Below are 19,017 nucleotides of genomic sequence, written 5' to 3'. Positions count from 1 at the left end.
CGCTATTTATTCTTGCTAGATTAACGTCTCGATGGCGCCCATGTGAATGTAAAGACACTCGAGTATAGAGCTGGATGGCTGGCTGCCGATTTTAACGGGGACTACGTTTTGCTTTCCGTCAAGAAGAAACCCATTCAAGCTTGAATTTTCGGTCAATCAGGATCGGAGCTTCCGCTGGAATTAATCCTTGCCATCTGCTAGCCCGGCGTCTCGCTCGACTGTTGGTCGGTCGAACGATCTTTTTGTGCCTCCCAGCCTTCTCTTTTTCGCTCCCGCTCGATTCCTTTTCTCTTCTCCTCGTCTCCATCGTTCCTCGACCTCCTCGTGCTTTATTTGCATTCAATTCTGTTTCCCCTTTCTCGCCACCTGCCAGTTATTCCCTTTCTTCACCCTGTGCAGTGCGGCTTTTCTCTTGCTTGGATGTTGCTGCTGGGATTATGAGCGGCTGAACTCTCTCTCCCTCCTCCGTCCAACAACAGCCAGCAAGCTCCGTTTCCTCCGCCCATCCATCCCATCGTCCAGGTCCATCCCTCCTTGACTGATCAGCTGCTGTTGCTCCTTCATTCCATCCCTCCCTCGTTAATCATTCTCCTGCGCTGGTACGCTTGACTTTTCTTTCCTTCTTCCTTACACCTGACAGCCTCAGCCTCACATTCCTTACCTCCCCACACCCCCGCCTCTGCCTCTCTCTCCGTCACTCGCGCCCTGACCAACCCTTGTCCTGAAGCCTACACATCGATCCATTCGATCTGTGTTGATACTTCATCCGTTAACGCCGGGGATCAGGTCTTCCCCAGTACTTCCCTGTCCCTACTCCTTTCCTTAAACCCGATCCCAATCCCCACCCGTTCCGTTGCCCAACTGTTGCATAGTTACTCTATACCCTCCCCCCTCATTTTGGATGAAGAGAGAACACCAGAGTTTCGGAAAGGGGAAGGTCGGCAGACGATGAGCTGCTCGGCTGCCTGAAAGGAAAACATACAAAAGAATACCTCTCCCACTTTTCCCTCCCGTCATGGGCGTCCGCACCCGAAGACCGCTTCTGCCAGCCCCTACAGACTCATCCATTGTCGACACCAGTGGTGGCAGCGTCACAGGCACAGATTTGGGAACTGACTTATCTCGCCGCACAGACAAGACAAGTTATTCGATTCCCGACGACGGGAGTCCCGTCATAATTCCCACTCGACGGAAGCACCGCTCTCGCGGTGAGGACACCAAACTGTCTCGCTCAGCGCATCACTCCCAGACCTCCCTACTCATCGAATACTTCGAGGGTGGGAAGGGTTCTGGTGGTACTAGTATAGTTTCCCGTCCTAGTGTCCGTGTCCGAGTCACTCCCTCCTCGTCCGCGAAGAAGTCCAAGGAACCGAGTGTCCACATCACCGACTCCGCTGGAAACCGGAGGCCATCATATTCCCGTCACATTTCCCTAGGTTCTCCGTCAAAGCAAAAGTCAGGTGGCGAGGCTGCTGGCGATGATCTGAGCTATACCTCTTCGGTAGACGACAATCAGAATCCCGGACCGGTGGAGGTTGAGCTCATGAATCGCGATCAAGGAAGTGAGCTCTCAACCCGCAGGTACCTGCCAGCTTCCGACATCTCTTCGATGCCTGCGGATAGCATGCTCGAAGCTCCATCTTCTGGTCCAGCCCCACGCCGAAAGCGTAGTCAAAGCCGGGAAAGGGCGCTTGAAGAACCCGAGCACGAGGCTGATCCTAAAGATTTTCTCAAAACCCCGAGTCGCCAGAGAAGCCGCAGTTTGAGCACGGAGAGAATTGCTCAGCGCGCCGCGGAAAAGGTTAGCAATTACTCTCGCGACGCCTCGAGCAAACGCCGGTCGGATAAAAATCGAGGCATCGCCACCGACTACCATGATATAGAATCGAAGCCATCGCGTCGTCGAAGCAAAAATAAGGAAGACAATATGGCGAGCCCCGAGTCTAGCTTGCTCAGCGCTTCTGGTGTTTCATCAAATCGCCGCTCTGGCGGTCCATATGACTTCCGCGCCAACACATCCAAGTCTTCATTGAACAATCCGAAACTCCTTGAAACTGTCGAAGATGCCATCCGGAGGTTGATTTTACCAGAACTCAAGGAGCTGAAGAAGGACCAGAAGGTTATCACCAACACATCAAAATTCGAACGCGATTTGAGCAATTCCTACTCTCCGGCAAGCTCTGAATCCCGCGAGGGTGGGCTGATGAGGCGGCTCTCAAAGCACGCAAGTGCGCCAAACGTTCGGAAGCCCAAGGTTGTCCTCAACAGGGATAGCAAAGATGAAGGCATTGTTCTTGCAGATGACTCTGTTTCATCCCAAAAGGGCCGTAGGGCTAGCCGAGATAGTGAGATGACTTCGGACACAAGTTACATCAAGGGTCTTCGACATGAACCGAGCGACCAGGACATGGTACGGCGACACAGAAGCAAAGGCCTACGAGATGCTGAGAAAGCTGGTATTGTCGGCAGTCGTTTAACCGCAAACAACCTCAAGCACCATGACTCGCGGTCGAGCATCGATAAATATGAGAGCCAGAGAGACAGCGAACCCAAAAACGTCAATGAGACCGAACTCGTGTTTCAAAAACACAATGTCGCTCCGATGCCCTTCCGCAGTGCGCTTGAATCGGATCTCATGACAAGAGACTCGATCCTCTCAGAGCAAACTGTAGAACCTGAACCTCGAGGTTCGCGAAATGACTTGGGGCTTAAGCACAGCAATATGTCCAGTCATAACATATCTGTTCACAGCATCTCCGACCAGGGTCGCGAATGGAGCCATTCCCCCTCTATCGAAGGCGCGGCCGGCACTATTGCTGCTGCTGCAGCTGCCAATCTCTTGGACACTCATTCGGACAATCGTGAGCTCAGCTACGGTGACCATCTCAACGCCAGGCGCGCTCTCAGTCCAATCCAAAGTGTTGCCAGCAACCAGAGTGAATCTCACGTCCGCCAAGATTCAACGCAACATGTTCCCCAAGAGTACTCCGGAGACGAGAGGGATATGGAGCCGAGACTCTCTATTGAGTCCCTCTCTTCTGCCCCTAGTACGAGTCTTGCACGATCCCAACGCCCGGCAGGTTTCACCGAGAGCCAAGAGGAGATATACAGAAACCAAAAGGGAACCAGTGTGGATCTTGGCTACGAGGAATCCACTCTGCGATCTCCGCAGTCACCTAGAGAGCGTCACTGGCCAGAAGAGTCGGACGAAGGAGACGACTATCGACACTCGCTCGCGGAAACTGCAAGCATTGAACCTCGGAACATGGCCGACTACGCAGATGGCAGTGAAAGTGATTTCATCGAAAAAGCGAACCAGGGCCGCCCAGTTGGTGAAGGTGTCGCTATAAACCCTAAGTTTGTCCACCCGATAGCCGTCGAGTCAGCTGTGGCTTCAGTTCTTGATCCCTCAATCCTGGATACAAAGTCCAACCAATCTGGAGCAAGCCAGTCGCGCTCAAACACCTATGTGCAGAACGATTCTGGTAGCACGAGGTCCTTGGGACAATTAAACGACCCAGCCCAAACTTCTCGCCAGGGAAGCCCCCTAAAACAACGAATGGATGCGTCCAGTCCAGATGCAACATCCTTCCCCAGACGCATGGGTGTCACCTCCCCGCCACAAAGCGTCACACAGTCATTGGATGACTTAACCGACCCGGTCAAATTGCACCCTACCCAGCACGTTGAAAGCTCAAGTCCACTTCCCGAAGATCGTGATCTAAGCCCCGAAGCCGAATCCGAAATAAACACAAACCCATCCATCATACAGGGCCCTATCGGAGGTGTCCCTCAAGACAACTCTTGGCCATACGAGCCGGTGTCGGCGGACCGCGGCCAGTCGCCCCTTTTTGACGGCGCTGGCCCTGCCGCTGCTGCAGGCGCCGGTCTCGCCTATGCTTCTGCTAGAGAAGCCGGCTATGGCCAGGATTACTACCCTGAAGATGATTACGGTGCCGAGGCCTACCAAGACCAGCAGTACGGAAATGAGGGTGTGTTCAGCACGCCCCCAGGGGCTAAGGATGAGGGATATGTGTCAGCAGCCAACCCCATTTCCCCAAGCCCTGAACTAGGCACGAAGGGGTTCGGCGGGATTGATACTAACGGCCTCGGCCTGTTTGATAGCCCCACGGGCGCCGATGATTCCTTCGGACCATCACATCAGCGACACCTCAGCGGTTACTCCCATGGAGTTGGCTCGCCTTTGTATGACAGTGCAACAGGACGCGGAATCGAACGAATTCAGTCCAAGGATATCGTTGCACTCATGGACCACGTAAGTTTTCCTGCGTTTGTTTTGAAGGAAACCATTTATCTAACTTTTATACAGCTCACGGTTCGCGATGCTCAGCGAAATGCTCGAGACACAGAGATCCTGGTGACTCTGGTCCGAAGTGCCGCTGAAATGCGTAACTCGTTCGAGGAAATGAAGAAGTTCATTTCCCAGCAGGATGGTATGCTGCAAGATGCCAACGAGCGACAGCACGAGCGGACATACAAAGCCATTGGCGGGCCGCGTCCGCTACCTATTAATGGTAATAGGAGCGCTCGCCAGACTTCCGTGGATGATGGAGAAGCGAAACGAAAGAACGTGTTCAAGCGAGCGTTGAAGGGGCTCAGCCTTAAATCGGGCAATGACCTGACAAGAATCGAGGAGATGCTGGAACAGCTTCTTGATGAGATGGATTCTCTGCGAACTAGCCAAAACGACATGCTACGGAGCGGAAACCGAGGTCCAGCCAGTGTTGACCTTGACGGTTACGAGCCTGAGGGACATGCCGGCACGTCATCTCCTGGTGACCACTCTGGATTCCTTTCCAACTCCTCTCGGGCTGCTCCTGAACCTCGTGGAACGCAGAGGGGCATTGAAACTCGCGTCAGCACAGTGCCGGAAGCCGACGAAGACGAGGAGACTGATGAACGGGGAGATTTCTTGAGCCCGCAGCTGCCCTTGCAAGAGACTACGGATACGCAAAGAGAGAGAGCCGGGTCTGCGCCGCTCTCGACTCCTCCACGGGCAGCAGTTGCATCAGGGGGCCTGAGCCACAGCAATGAGACAACGCCCAAGACGAACGAGAAGGCCCGAAAACACAAGTCTAGTAGCTCGTCTTTCTTTCCTAAGATCTCTCGCTGGTCAAGAACCACAGCGTCATCCATGGGAGACAACATCCGCAACAGCATGCAGCCTGGTCGCAAAGAGCGTGTGTCCTTCGATACATCGCGTTCCGGATCCGACATTGAGAATAATGTTTATAAATCGCCCAATTACTACGATCCTCAAGGTGACGACAGAATCCGCTCAAACTACACCCTCGACGAAGGGTCGCCGCAGCAGGAAAACCGACCACCCTCACCGTTGGTTCCATCTCAAGTCTCCGAGGCCCCCAAGTATCGAGCACACCGTGGTAGCCTGGACTTGCAGCACCCTCAGCCGCGTCAGGGGCCCACTGGTCGATACCAGACCCAGCTAGAGTCGCAGGCGCAAATCTACGGGACAAACGGCAACCACTCAGGCCAGTGGGGATCAAACCCCAGCTTCTCCGCTCTCAATGGGAACCGACGATCCAGCGGCGGAAGCCGTCTCTCTCCCATCTCAGACGCAGGTTACTCAGAAACCAGCGCGCGGTCCTCGCGACAGGGACCTCCACGACCACCCAAGGTCAAGGACGACGGGCCTCTATTCCCAGAGAGACCGCCTAAGATCAAGGAAGGCGAAGAACAGTCATATGCGGACCGCGTTGCTTCACGGGTAGGTTGATATAACCTCCTTTTCCAGTATGAAATTGCTAACCGATTGACGTATAGGGCTCTGCTATGCAGTCTCCACGCAACACGCCGCCCACGCGAAAGCCGACTGGACCTCGACCTCTGAACTCGAACAGCCAATACAATAGCCCCAACAGGAGAAGGCGAAACTACCGCGACAGCCCTGAACAAGTTGATGACGAGCACGACTACTAAGTAATACGCGGGTTTGATACTCGTGTTTCTTTTAATATCACGATTTCATGAACAGTCCTCTTTTTTCTTGGTTTTAGTTTTCATGGCTGGCGTCTTGCATATTGATTGCCAAAACTATGCCTGGCCCCCCTTCATATACATTTTGCCGACGGCGGCTGACGAAGATGTACTTTTTTTGTCCTTCGATGATGTACCTAGCGATTCCCTTCTCTGCTGCATATTTTATGCCTACGGTCATATGTGTAATGAAAAAGAACTGCGTACAAATATCTACAACACTTTTGCCTCCCACGTTCCCCCATACTCTTCGTATCCATGGATCCCCCCACTTTTGATCATTGATGCGGGGCAGCTTTTCCTGTAGTAATTAATGCGGCGATATAAACACTTATCACGGCATCGTTTTTTTCCTGTTTCAATATCCTCTTTCATCTCTTCCACTTCTTACCCACAAACATCCATCAAAATGCCACCCAACAACCCTTTCGACCTCCTCATCTGCTCTACCTGCGGCACACAATTCTCAACTCCGACCCGGGAAAAACTCCCCTCATGCAAGATCTGCGACGACCCCAGACAATACGTTCCCCCAACAGGGTAAGTACATCATTTACTAGCAGGATCTAAATATCCCCATCGCACCCTCAAACGTCACCCTCAAACAAAACACTGATACTAGGATAACTACCCAACCAGACAAGCCTGGACAACCCTCACCGAACTGCGCAATTCAAAAGACCCGTCCTACAAAAATATCTTCACACCGGATCCCATCCACGGTGACCGGCTGATCGCCATACACACGGAACCGAGAGTTGCGATTGGGCAGCGGGCCTATCTGTGTCGGTTGGAGATGCAGACACCACCACCATCCTCGGGGGGCAAAGCAGGGGAAGAAGAACCTGAAGGAAAATCTACATTCAATGTCCTCTGGGACTGCATCACATATATAGACGACGAAACCGTGTCCGAGATCAAGAGGCTTGGTGGGATCGATGCGATAGTTATTTCGCATCCGCATTATTTTACGACGCACCTGGATTGGGCGGATATATTCAAGTGTCCGGTGTATCTTTCTGCTGAGGATGAGGAGTGGGCTGTTAGGAGGGGGGAGGCCCAGGTGCTTTTTGGGGAAAGCTCACTGTCTTTCTCTCCCGAAGGGGTCTATGGTGGCGATGATGGGAGGGCGGATATTGTGGCTATAAAAACGGGTGGTCATTTCCCCGGCAGTACGGTGCTGTGGTGGAGGTCCTTGAAGACGCTGTTGATTGCTGATACGATTGCGATTGTGCCGAGTGCGAGGTACTGGGTTGATCGTCCGCCTGGAACAGCATCCTTTACGTTTATGTGGTCGTATCCTAATATGGTACGTCTTCGCTTGAGGCTCTATTTTGCAGATTTTAGAACTAACTTGGTAGATTCCGCTTCCTGCTGATGATGTACATGGCATTTGGAAGGCTATCAAGCATACGGAGTTTGATATCGCCCGGGGCGCTTTTATCGGGATGGATACAGACACCGACAGCAAAAAGCGTCTTCTGGATAGCGCTCAGATTTTTGTCAAGGCAATGGGATATTTGGATCATGATATTCATCAGGAAGAATGTTTTTGATGCAGTGTGCTAAAGTTGGTGGTGTACAAGAATGAAGGCTTTGAATAACCATGGCTCTAATAAGACTGGTAATGATGATCCAAGCGAGACAGAGTTACAAGTCAGAAAACGGGCGCACCGACGTCCTTATTGAAGGCATGCGCGAATGATGCTTTGCGGTCGCCAGCGAGCTGTATTCCAGCCCTTCGCTAATGGGAAATTCTCCCGGGAAACTATCTGCAGACTTCAATTGACGATGTGCGTTCATCTCGAGCGCAGAACGATCGATCCGCGCACTATCTGCAACTAAGGAGTCGATCGAATATGGCTGACTGACGACGCTAAACTGTGGCTCTCTCTCCGAGACAATCTTGGTGTATTGAGCTGCCGAGACAATCTGGCACTGCCGGGGACCCGATGCGACAGAATGTACATTGCTCGCTGATAAACTTCTCTCCAACGAAGAGTAGACCGAACCACTGCCAGGCGTTGGGAGAAACGAAGATAAATCACTAGGCACTCTCGTTCCTTCACCATCCACACCTTCCACACCTTCCACTCCGTTTCGCACATTCTCATTTACTTCATCTATGACTGTTGCATCCTCATTGACTGAAGTGTTGGTATTTTGTATTCTCACAGATGAAGCAGGCGATGACGGTCCTTGCAGGACTACCTCATCCTCACTGGCCGCTTCTTCCGCGGTCTCGAGCGCCTCTAATATCTCAGACGGCGATAGAATGCGCTGAGGCAAAGTCTGAGGTGGAAGGTGAACCTGCGACGCAACCTCGCAAAAACCCTCCTCAAAGTCATCGTTTGTCATAGAGTAAACAATGTCGGCGATGCGCCGTTCTCTGCGGTCTATGGCACGATGGATGGTCGATTTCCGGCCCGAGGCTGACAATGAATTGGCACGGGAGATATGCACCATATATTTCGTGGCCTGTAAGACCTTGAGCTCGACGACTGCCCTCATAAGAGAAAATGTGTTTGCAACATTGACGTTTCGAGCCACGTTTTCGTCGTGTAGTTCGAAGTCATATGGGTCATCTTGGTTCAGCTCCGACTCGGAGAGCAAGCGGAAGCTTGGGTTCGGGGGATCGGCCATGTTCAAGATGAAGACATATCATGGATCGAAGGCCTTTCGGGGACTCCATCTCGCGATGTGAGGGGAGAGTGAACAGAAGTTATAAGGAAGGAAGGAAACTACATCAGTGTTGAGAACAATGGATGAGGAAGGGGCGGGGCAAATCTTTGTATCTCAATACTGCGACCAGTAGTAAGCCGACTGACATGGTCATTATAGAATGGCGATAGCTATAATGATCTGATCTGGTGCTGTAGATGTAGTTGAGATCAACGAACGAACGATGTGCCGGATCTTCCCATCAGCTCCACCCGAGGACCTCAACTCATCCCCCACCCCCATCCTCAACTTCACCTTCTCCCTCGCCATCTGCTCTGTACCTACTAATGCGAGTAGCCCTCCCACTCAACGTTCTTTCATCCCGTGCTAAACAACGTATTGCGATGTCATCTCTCCAAGACTACGACCTTCGCCAACGACGGTTTGCCCCGCTCAACCCAGCCAACCGTGAACCAACTAAGGCACCTCAATTAAAAGGCATTGTATTCGACGTCGACGGCACATTATGGTGCGTCTATCATTCTCTATACTCGAATTACGAAGCCGAATAAATCAAACGTTAACTCTTTCAGTCTTCCGCAAAACTACATGTTCGGCGAGATGCGGTATGCAACCCGCCACGAGATAGAGACAGAGACAGCTAAGACTCACCAGTGCAGCCTTGGGCATCAGTAAATCAGTCGACATTCTACATCACATCCATAGCCTCCCCACAGCTGAGGAGCAGCTCGAGGCGAGTAACAAGATCAAGGCTATTGAGCGCGAGGCAATGCAGCACCAGGAACCCCAGCCTGGACTGGTAGAGTTGATGGAGTACCTACGAGATAAGGGGATCAAGAGGGCTCTGTGTACGAGAAATTTTGAGTATGTTATTCTTCCTCTTATTCCTATTTTCTTTTCCCCCGATGATGGAAACTGGATAAATACTAACAGACGCTTAGACTGCCTGTCATGAATCTACTCCAGAACCATCTGCCAGAACATATCTTCCTTCCTATCATTACCAGGGAGACACCTGGGTTGTTGCCGAAGCCTGACCCTGCAGGGCTCTTGCATATTGCGAATGAGTGGGGCCTGGAGAACCGGAGTGAAAGTTTAATCATGGTAGCTACCCTTAACTTCTTCCCTGTCTCATCATCGACTGATAATTGATTTATGCTAGGTCGGTGACAGCGTCGATGATATGACGGCCGGCCACACCGCAGGCGCGGCAACGGTTTTGCTGCTCAACGACCATAACGGCCACCTGAGAGAGCATACGCACACAGATCTGGTTATTGAGAAGCTGCATGAACTCATTGACATTCTGGAAAATGGGTTCGTCGGGCAGAGAACCCGCGTGGAGCAGCCTTCCGCTCACGGGTAAGCCTAAACTGATAGACAGTTAACCTTGGCTCAAATATCTTCAACATCCAAGGTTGTAATTTTGGTATGATACGGGCGACACATTAGAACTTGTACAGCATAGAGACTTTCCTCGAATTTCGGATATCTTTCATCTTTTATGTGATGCCCTTAAATGGCGAAATCGGCCGCCAATAGCCTGGATATAATACCAATATTGTACAGCAATACACCTATAATCGCCGACCTGCGGCTCGTTAGTATCATCAAACATGCAAACCATCAAAGTCGGTATTTATCCCAGGCCTTCTTAGACGCACTTGGCATGGGTCGGTAGGCGTCTCCGCCACCGCGTTTCCCACCACCGCCTCGTCCACCTCCACGGCCACCTCTACCTGGGCGGGATGGACCAGAAGGACCAGCAGGACGGCCCTGTCCACGCGACGGAGACCTTGAGGGCGGTTGATAACCTCCTCGTCCACGAGTGGACCTCCCTCTATCCCGGCCAGGGGACATAGAGCGCTGCCGCGGGTTATAGCCTCTAGGATCGTCACGATCGCGATAATCCCGGGCTGGCGGTGGCCCGTTCTTCCCACCAATCCGGATGTTGATATTGCCCCTGTTTGCGTTTCGGTTGCCGCCAGGTCCGCCCCTTCTAGCGTTACCGCCGCGAGACATAGACATCGACATCATATCATCGCTATCTGGCGATGGTGAACGAGCATGGTCTGCTCGGCCTCTGATTTTCATGCCGCGTTGCCCGCCGGAGGGTCCGCTTGGAGGCGGACCACCACGTTTGGGATTCACAACGGAGTTGATGTTTGTGATTAAGTTAGGGTCAATTCCACGGACAGTGAATGATGATGATAGGAATGGGCGCGCAAGGGAGGGACAGTCGCCTATTAAGTGGCGGTTGCTTGTGCAATGGGCGCAGGATACAGAGACGAGGACTGGCGCCGCGGTTGTGTCCTGCCGTGGCAATTTCCATAAGAAATCGCAGTCTAATTCGAGGTGTTCCGAGGAACCGCATAAGTCGCACGGGATTTCTGACGCGGAGCTTTTCAAGGCAGATGGGCACTGCTTCTGGTCATGCCCACGTTCGCGGCATCGTTGACATCTTCGCCACTTTGGGCAAAGGGTACTTTGGTGCTTGTTCCAGGCGCCGCAGTGGACGCACTGCAATTGTTAGTCGTTTTCCTTGGGATTTTTGTGTGGTTTGGAGGAAACGTACCTCTTTTGTTGGACAGACCTCAGTGAGATGGCCCTCCCGCAAACATTCCATGCACACAATCGGTAGCTGCAAATTGATATCGTTGATATGTCGATCGTAGAACACAATTTTAGCTTGCAGTTCCATGTCCTCCTGGCATAGGTCGGCTAGGGTAGAAGGCGCATTGGGATATTTCTGCGCGCAACGAAGGAGCGCACTCTCCTTCGAGTCGGCAGCAGATCCATTCGGTGTCCCGTTCCGGTTATCGAATATGTCCACTGGACCGGCCGACTGTGAAATAGGTAGAGTTTCGGGGTCGTAATCGTCGGCCTCGCCGTCATCGGATATAGATATAGCGTCATTCTGGCTTCGACCATGGCCCCGAGAACCAATATTCAACAAGATGGAATCATCTGCTTCTGAATCCAGAGACTCAGAATCATCCGAATCGGCAGACATAGGTGATTGAGAGCCTGCGGTACTATCATGGTCTCCATTCACCTCGCCCTCCTCCATTTGAACGTCGTTTTCAGCAGGTGCCGCTGTAACATCTTCCCCTTGGTCTGACCCTTTTTCTTCCTCGCCCGGCGCAACAGACGAGCTCCGACTTTCTCCGTGTGTCCCATTCACAAACTCAGACTTATTCGCCGCTGCGGGTTGTGATTCTGATCCCGTATTTGCATTTGTGTTTGCGTTCCCATTTTGCCGACTACGCAAAGACGTTCGAATAACGCCTCTGCCAGTTTTATTCCAGTTCGGCGCCGGCGCGCTCGCATTCGCACTTCCCACGTCAGATCTCACGCCCTTCTCGATATCATTCTCGCTCTCGCTCTCACTTTCAGACGAAGACGAAGACGAAGACGAGTCTTCCGAGCCTGAGCCGGAATCCGACTCTGACGCCGACGTACTCTCCGTGCCTGGATCAACCTCTAGCGAATGTGCGCTGAACTTTCCGCCTTTTGGAACGAAATCCTGCACATCAGCAGATTGTGAGCCACGACCGCGCCGGCGACGTTTGTGTGGTGGTTCGTGGGAGGCGTGTCGTGAGGAATTGTTGCTTCCGCTTCTGCTGGCATTTGCGCTTGCGCTTCCACGGTTGCGCTGGGCGCCTAGGGAGGCGATTCTTGAGTCCTCATCGTCGCTTGGTATATCTGGCATGCTGGGAGTTGTTCGGGACGGAAATGCGAGGAGGATGAGGTGGAAAGTGCGAAGAAGTAATTTATTGATTCGTTGGCGGGTGGATCTGAGGGTGGACGAATGAGGGAATGAAAATTTACGGATGGGCGAGGGGACCAACTATGCTGGAATGGTGAATATGGAGGCATAAAGCATGGGAGAGTGAATGTTAAGGATGAAGATTTTTTTTTAAAATAATAATAATAATAATATAATTTAAGACCTTCATTGATAAGACATTTCTTTGTTTGTGCGAAAAAAATTTCTTTGCTAAAATCATGATGACCATAAAAGGCACGCTGAGATCGCTAAATAACCATACACAACAACTAAATGCTAGCAGGGTATCTGTCCAAAATATAAACGGCAGAGATCGATCAACGGTGCCGAACAATTCCTACAACTTTCAATGCCCCTGGTTCAACTTCCACCTTCCAGCCCTCGCGCGTTAACATCTTCGCGACAGCCGGCCCAAGGCGCGAAGTCCCATCGTGACTGTGACGACCCAGGCCAGTGATGATACGATAACCACCACGAGCTGCATCGCCTTCGCTTCCTCTCATATATTTGGAATCTCCGAGCGATTCCCACCAGTCAGAGACGCGCTCACTTGTTATACGGACGGCATCCTGTACAGAGATACCATGCAGATCGACTGAATTCCATGTTGCTTGCCGGTCTGCGAGCGCATCGGCGGATGCTGCAGCCTCCCTCTTTGCACGATCAAGATGGTCACGGCCAACAGACGCATAGTACGCGGCAGCTCCTCCCATCAATTTGTCTGACTTCCCGCGCCTGTAGGCTGCGGACGCCTTGGTGAGGGCATCTGCACCGGTAGAGAAGTGGTACCCCGCAGAAGCGGATATTTGCTCATACCCCCGAGAAGAGCTTGATCCCGCACCCCGTCGCCTGGGTGCTTCTTCGACTTCCACGTCAACTGGAGGAGGCGAAGTGGTGAATTTTATCAACTCAGCAGCCGATCGTGGTGCCGGAGTTGCCATGTATGCTTTCGCCAGCTCATGTGCCGCCGAAATCGAGTTTCTCGTGATTCTCAGTAAGCCGAAGAGAAGTTCTGGTGTGATTTCCGGATAATCTTGCGTCAGTTCCTCAATCTGGCTGGTCATGACCGGGTCTTCAGTAATTAACGTTTTGTTGCTAGGGGCATGTAAGTTTGCGAGATGTTGAATAGTGGCAGACAAAGAGGCTCCATTCGCATGGTAGGTCGACTTGACTGTTTCCTTTTTGAGGATAGGAAAAGTTCGAGCACAAATGAAGTCAACGTCCTTCTGAGCAGCATCCCACTTATTAATAGTAAAACCCGTGTCTGACATCGCAGGTTCGTCAAAACTCGCAGATGAACCAGCGTCTCGGTTTTTACCGTTCCTGTTCTTTCCTTTGCGCTTCCGACCCTTCTTCGGCCCGGCGTCGCCATTTTCAAACCCTTCCACGCCTTTAGGTACGGTGACTACCACACCTTCTTCGTCGGGCTGCTCACCGTCAAAAAAGGCGAGATTGAGCAGGACATCCATAGATCGATCAACATCGCCATTCGACTTCTTCAAGGTATGTTGGATTGTGAAGCGCTCCGTAGTTGGGAACATTTCACTGAGATAAAATATTTTGTCTTCCTCTGTAGCACCTGACAGCAAAAGCGATCCATCTGGGCCTATTATGTATGCGATTTGGGGCGAAGATGTTGAACGGCTCTTATCGCTAAGGCTGAGACCCGAGAATTCACTTATCGCATCGGTTGCGCGCGAAGGCGTTGTATCGGCCTGGGACAAGCTTGGATCCGAATCTAATCCGCCAGTCGAGTTCAGTCCGCTCGTGCCCGAAGGGTCGAAGGGCAGATCTTCCTGCTCCCAAGCAGACAATTTGAGCGCATCCAGGGTATCGCGCAGTTGCTGGAGCTGCGCCGAATCCGTAACGTCATAGTCGAAGACTATCGCCGTGAACAAGGCCGGGTCAAGGGGCGGGCAGTAACTTTTTTCCAATTCCTGCAGACAGAACCCTGAGTTAGAGAGTATCCGATTGAAGCAGAACGCGCCACTGCTGTCATCAGGGATGGATGGAGGAATATACTGACTTTCAACGTGGCTTCATTGTTATCAGCCATCGTCTGAGTCGCTCGCTATCTGGCGTAGAAATATTTCGAGTTTCCTGTGCATGCCTCTGAGATACCTCGTGTGATTGTGTTGTTCGTCGCTCGAAAAGTGGGGGAATGCCACGACTCAAAGTCCGAACACAAAAGATCCCAGCATGGATGACATAAGGAAACGATACTCCACTGCGAGTTTACTACTTCTACATCATGGCTATTTCTTCCACAACAAGCAACGCATGGCCATTGATAGCTACCACTCGCTTATTTGACAAGTAAGGGAACATCGCTAATCCTAGCTCCCAGGGAACCCCGCGTGGACCAATGTTCAAAAGTCACATCTATCCCATAGCTGTCGAGTAAACCTCAATCATTCTCGAGACTGACAATCACCTAATCCAGAGGGTTTCCCGAAATCAAGGCATCATACCAGTTGCAACTGCTCGATTCTGGCTGCGGCAATGTAACGTGGGTGACGAACATGACTTCGCGGCGGTACAGCTCACAATGCTGAACCTCCAGCGTTTTCATCGCTTAGGACGCCCTCCCCGTCCTCTCCAAACCGCCCCGAAAGCTCATCGCGGAGCTCAGAGAGCCTGTCCAGCAAATAACCCTCGCAGTTTTCGCTAGTACCGGTTGGCTGAGCTGGAGCGAGTTGGGCAAAACCGGTGCTCTCGGGTAGGCCTTCCGAACCCGTCGGGAAGGGAAAGCTCGGGAATGGCATCGATGGCTCTGGTTCCTCGGAGCCCTCTCCTGGGAATGGTAAGGGGAATATCCGTTTTCCATTCTGCACCTGGCTTGCGGGTGCTGGTGCCGGAGCTGAAAGCGCGATGCCGCACAGGCCGATCAAGATGGTGGCAACTTGGAGCTTCATGCTGAAGGACTGCGTTGAAAGAGGATTATTCGGAACTGAACTATTGATCAGGAATGGCCAGTGATCAGCTTGGTGTTTTACTTCTTCTTCTTCTTTTTGGTTCTGTGAGAGGAATCTGCTATTTATACAACCTCTGAAAATGCGTCTTCCTCGGACAACTTCGTGGACAGCACTGCATCCTTCTTGTTCAACTATCGAGCAACGAGCATACGTAACTCCTGTGGTGCTATTCAAACCTGGACATATATCAAGGATGGATGAGGATGGGACATATCAAAGTATCGGCCCCGGACCCCAGTCGTAACAACCCTCAACGTTGCTCCGAACCGTCGAGTACCGTTACTCTCGCTTAGAAATATTCTGAAAGAAACGTATACCCACGTCCGTGAGCTATTTACCTGCCTGCCTCGGCACGAAGCCCTGGGTTTCAAGTCTTCGGGTTATCCGCGTAATGTTTGCTGCGGGTGTGAGTTAGCGATGTATACGAAACGTGTCCCCGATAGAGATACCTACTCCCGAGATGCAGTGTAAGTATACGTAACTCATTCCAAGGAATCCTGATGTCTCTAGCCGGGCTTTTCCGACTGTGGGCAAACTTGGCTCCATGCTGCTCAACGTCAATAACCCTATCCATGCCTTGCTTTGGCCGGCACAGAGAGGGCGTCGTCAGCAACGTAGGCTGATACTCTTGCGGAACCCGTGTTAATATAAATGACTCTTTAGGCAGAAATAATTTCTCAGAGGCCGTCAGATTATACCAGAGATCGGGCTTGCATGAAGATAAAAGATCTCTGCAATGGCCTCGGAAGCAGCACCAGGCCCCGACACTCCACGTCAGCACAAAAAAAAAAAAAAAAAAAAAAAAAAAAGTCCGCCAGTAAATAATAGATCCCGCCGAGATCCCAAAGGGAACTCGTAATGGGTTGCACTACAGCGTACATGGGTATTCCACTCAGAGCTTGTTCTATGAAGCTGCTTCGTTGGAGGGCTTGGACCTGGCTCCAGTCTACTTCACCACAAGAAGAGTGGTGTGACCTGTGATACCCATGCTTGATTTAGGTGACTCCTGACGAGATAACTCTCTTTACTATCAGCTTTGGTGTCGGGGGCCCTCGCTTCAAGCATTCGTCTCAACAACGTGATCGCCAGTGCCTACGAGCAAGGTCTGAGGCCCGGTGACAGACAAGTTCAAAACTCGACTGGCATGTGAAGAAAGTGAGCGTCTTGGATTATGCAGAAATTAGTACTCCCTTACGCGGCATGAGTGTTAATGAATGGAGACGTTGAATATTCAGACTTTCAGAGCACAGAGACACGCCAGGAGATCAACGCAGACGCGGACGAGGGCAATTCCTCGTACAGTCGGTGAATTCTGCTGCACAGCGACTTGGGCATGACAAGGTTCAAAGCTGCTTTCCGTGCATCGACCGAGACTGATAGCCAAATTTAGGTGCAGCTTCGCATCTGACCTATCCAGCATCTACCGTCTGTAGGCGACATGAGGCATCCAACATGATCTGCGAACCGTCAATAGCGCTGCAGAGAGGTCCCAATATCAATGCAGACTCGGTTCCCACCTGACAAAACTAGCTGGAATTATTTCAAGAATATGCCGACGTCGAATGCTGACCGGTGAAAATTGTCTCTCGCACCTGAGGCGTTGCGTCTGTTCGGCATTGCAGTGACGACGAGCCTGGCTCCCTTTCATCCGACTCACGAATCAGATGTATCAGACTTCAGGTGGCTTAATTGATTCTCGAAAGGAAATTCATTTTCCATAACCAAAATAAGGATGGCAGACTTGGTGAGATCATATTGTATAGACCGTGAGCCCCTCGCATTGCCGGAACTTTCCAGTCAAGGTTGCGGTGTGAACAGTCTCTATATAAGAATCGAGGATTCCTCTTGACCAAGTAATTGCATATTCCAAGATTCTCTGTCCATCTCGATCTTCTCTCCATATCCAAAGTCATCAGCCAAACAGCCAGAATGCGCTTTCTCACCTCGCTCTCCCTCCTTTTCGCCTTCGCAGTCTCTGCGCTGGGTTCGTCCACCCCCAGACCAACATTCCACCTGCCACAAAGCTAACAAGACAACAGCCCTGACTATCACTACCCCAAAGGAAGATGATGATGTCGACTTCAGCAAGCCATACACAGTCCGCTGGAGATCCGTCCCGTACGCCAGCCCCTAATCTTCAAGACACTCCATTTCATTCCTGTCAACAGACACTAACATGCACTATACAGCAATGACTCCAGCAACTTCACCATCACCCTTGTCAACACCAACGGCCACAACGTGAACAAAGACGTCGCCACTGAGGTCAATGGAGACGAGGGAGAGTACCGTATTGATGCGGTCAGCGGTGTTCCCCTTGGGTATGTGCTCCCTCCTACCCACCTGACTGCATCTTTGCATCATCATCATCGGCCGTCTTCTTCTTGCCGCAAGGGGCTGCAAAAGTCAAAGACAGTTCTAACAAGAATTCTTTCAATGAAACAGGGACGGCTACCAATTCAACATCCGCTCCACCGCACGAAACAACCAGGGTATCCTAGCCCAAAGCCAGAGGTTCAACGTGACCAAGGTTGCCCGTCGTACCACGAACGATGGTAAGTACCTCCCTACTTACTTCCAATATAATGTCTACTCCCTTATTCCGTCTCAACCCTCGAAAATTCGAAAAAAAAAAAAATTCCATTTTGTTCTCGCACTCCTTACTAATGAAAATTCGCGAAATAACCAGACAAGAACGACTCCGACAACTCCACCCAGACAAGCTCCTCCGACGATTCCACTGAGACCAACGCTGCCGTTGGAAGCCTCGGCGGCATGGTCGGAAGCTCAGTTATCGCAGGCGTGGTTGGATTCGCTGTGTTGTTGGCTTTGTAAGGCAGTGCCGGGGTGAGTTAGGGTTGTTGATGGGGAACTATCTATCTAAAGATGGGCACGGCGCGAGAGGCCGGGTGGAGGATGGAGGTAGACTTTTTTGGTGCCATTTTGCTTTGTTTTCCAAGATATGATGCGACGCTCTTTAATGTGTGGATGGAGGGATGTTACTTAGAATGGTAATAGTAACTCAGGCATGACTAGACTAATATAATGGCGCTGCCTGCAGGTTGCTGATGGTTTGTGCAGGCTGCTCCCTACGCCAGTCCGAGACCCAAGCGGATATTTATGCAAGGGGGACGATAATAGGTCAATATGATGGGAATAGATTAATTTAACAGTCTGATTTCATTTCAATCCATTTCTATTGAGTGTTGAGCACGTACAAGCACTAGGAAATATCACGTAAGAGAGCCGGGAGTTATAAAACAGGAAAGCAATGAGAATTCAGGCAGAAATTTTGGTAGAGAAGGCCGCCGAAAGGAAGCAAAGAACAAGAAAGATCCGACATCCCAAATATGTACTCGTTTCCACAGCCCTTTCTAAAAAGAAATATATATGAGACAAAATATCAACCAACCAAAGGGGTATTGAAAAGAAAGAAGAAAGGAACTATGAGACTGAAAATGTTGCCATCTACGGGGCAAGCAGAACAGAAGGGTAAGGAATATAACTCGGAAACCGACGCAAGAACCGCAAAAGAGCCGTGGGAATGGAGCA

General features: G+C 51.3%; 7 protein-coding genes across 7 annotated transcripts; 4 read left to right on the top strand and 3 right to left on the bottom strand.

The window, feature by feature from the left end:
- Positions 1-1,015: 1,015 nt before the first annotated feature.
- Positions 1,016-5,961, top strand: ASPVEDRAFT_50174 (uncharacterized protein; the record flags this gene model as incomplete). Its single annotated transcript, XM_040814270.1, has 3 exons — positions 1,016-4,276; positions 4,331-5,749; positions 5,806-5,961. 3 exons carry the CDS (start codon positions 1,016-1,018, stop codon positions 5,959-5,961), a joined length of 4,836 nt encoding a protein of 1,611 aa, XP_040664235.1.
- A 466-nt stretch (positions 5,962-6,427) lies between these two features.
- Positions 6,428-7,574, top strand: ASPVEDRAFT_123457 (putative metallo-beta-lactamase domain protein; the record flags this gene model as incomplete). Its single annotated transcript, XM_040806081.1, has 4 exons — positions 6,428-6,558; positions 6,658-6,803; positions 6,852-7,327; positions 7,380-7,574. The coding sequence occupies 4 exons, from the start codon at positions 6,428-6,430 to the stop codon at positions 7,572-7,574; spliced, it is 948 nt and encodes a 315-aa protein (XP_040664234.1).
- A 94-nt stretch (positions 7,575-7,668) lies between these two features.
- Positions 7,669-8,670, bottom strand: ASPVEDRAFT_125925 (uncharacterized protein; the record flags this gene model as incomplete). The annotated part of the gene is made up of 1 exon (XM_040806310.1): positions 7,669-8,670. A coding segment is annotated over one exon (1,002 nt), but the record flags the coding sequence as incomplete, so codon positions are not given.
- A 413-nt stretch (positions 8,671-9,083) lies between these two features.
- On the top strand, positions 9,084-10,066 carry ASPVEDRAFT_80116 (putative haloacid dehalogenase-like hydrolase; the record flags this gene model as incomplete). The annotated part of the gene is made up of 5 exons (XM_040816818.1): positions 9,084-9,208; positions 9,273-9,305; positions 9,355-9,564; positions 9,642-9,804; positions 9,863-10,066. The coding sequence occupies 5 exons, from the start codon at positions 9,084-9,086 to the stop codon at positions 10,064-10,066; spliced, it is 735 nt and encodes a 244-aa protein (XP_040664232.1).
- Positions 10,067-10,326: 260 nt separating this feature from the next.
- ASPVEDRAFT_124442 (zinc knuckle domain protein) lies at positions 10,327-12,412 on the bottom strand (the record flags this gene model as incomplete). Its single annotated transcript, XM_040806179.1, has 2 exons — positions 10,327-11,220; positions 11,276-12,412. 2 exons carry the CDS (start codon positions 12,410-12,412, stop codon positions 10,327-10,329), a joined length of 2,031 nt encoding a protein of 676 aa, XP_040664231.1.
- A 238-nt stretch (positions 12,413-12,650) lies between these two features.
- On the bottom strand, positions 12,651-14,672 carry ASPVEDRAFT_37924 (Smr domain protein). Its single transcript, XM_040811598.1, has 2 exons — positions 14,517-14,672; positions 12,651-14,427 (listed from the first exon to the last, which is right to left on the bottom strand). The coding sequence occupies exons 1-2, from the start codon at positions 14,544-14,546 to the stop codon at positions 12,808-12,810; spliced, it is 1,650 nt and encodes a 549-aa protein (XP_040664230.1). The 5' UTR covers positions 14,547-14,672; the 3' UTR covers positions 12,651-12,807.
- Positions 14,673-17,394: 2,722 nt separating this feature from the next.
- On the top strand, positions 17,395-18,300 carry ASPVEDRAFT_25340 (GPI anchored serine-threonine rich family protein; the record flags this gene model as incomplete). Its single annotated transcript, XM_040809766.1, has 5 exons — positions 17,395-17,449; positions 17,505-17,583; positions 17,655-17,786; positions 17,911-18,020; positions 18,155-18,300. 5 exons carry the CDS (start codon positions 17,395-17,397, stop codon positions 18,298-18,300), a joined length of 522 nt encoding a protein of 173 aa, XP_040664229.1.
- Between the last annotated feature and the right edge of the window lie 717 nt (positions 18,301-19,017).

The sequence above is a fragment of the Aspergillus versicolor genome (assembly GCF_001890125.1).
Source record: "Aspergillus versicolor CBS 583.65 unplaced genomic scaffold ASPVEscaffold_2, whole genome shotgun sequence".
Taxonomy (NCBI): Eukaryota; Fungi; Ascomycota; class Eurotiomycetes; order Eurotiales; family Aspergillaceae; genus Aspergillus; species Aspergillus versicolor.
The sequence above is the reverse complement of the archived record's forward strand: the minus strand, read 5'-3'. Positions and strand labels throughout refer to the sequence as shown.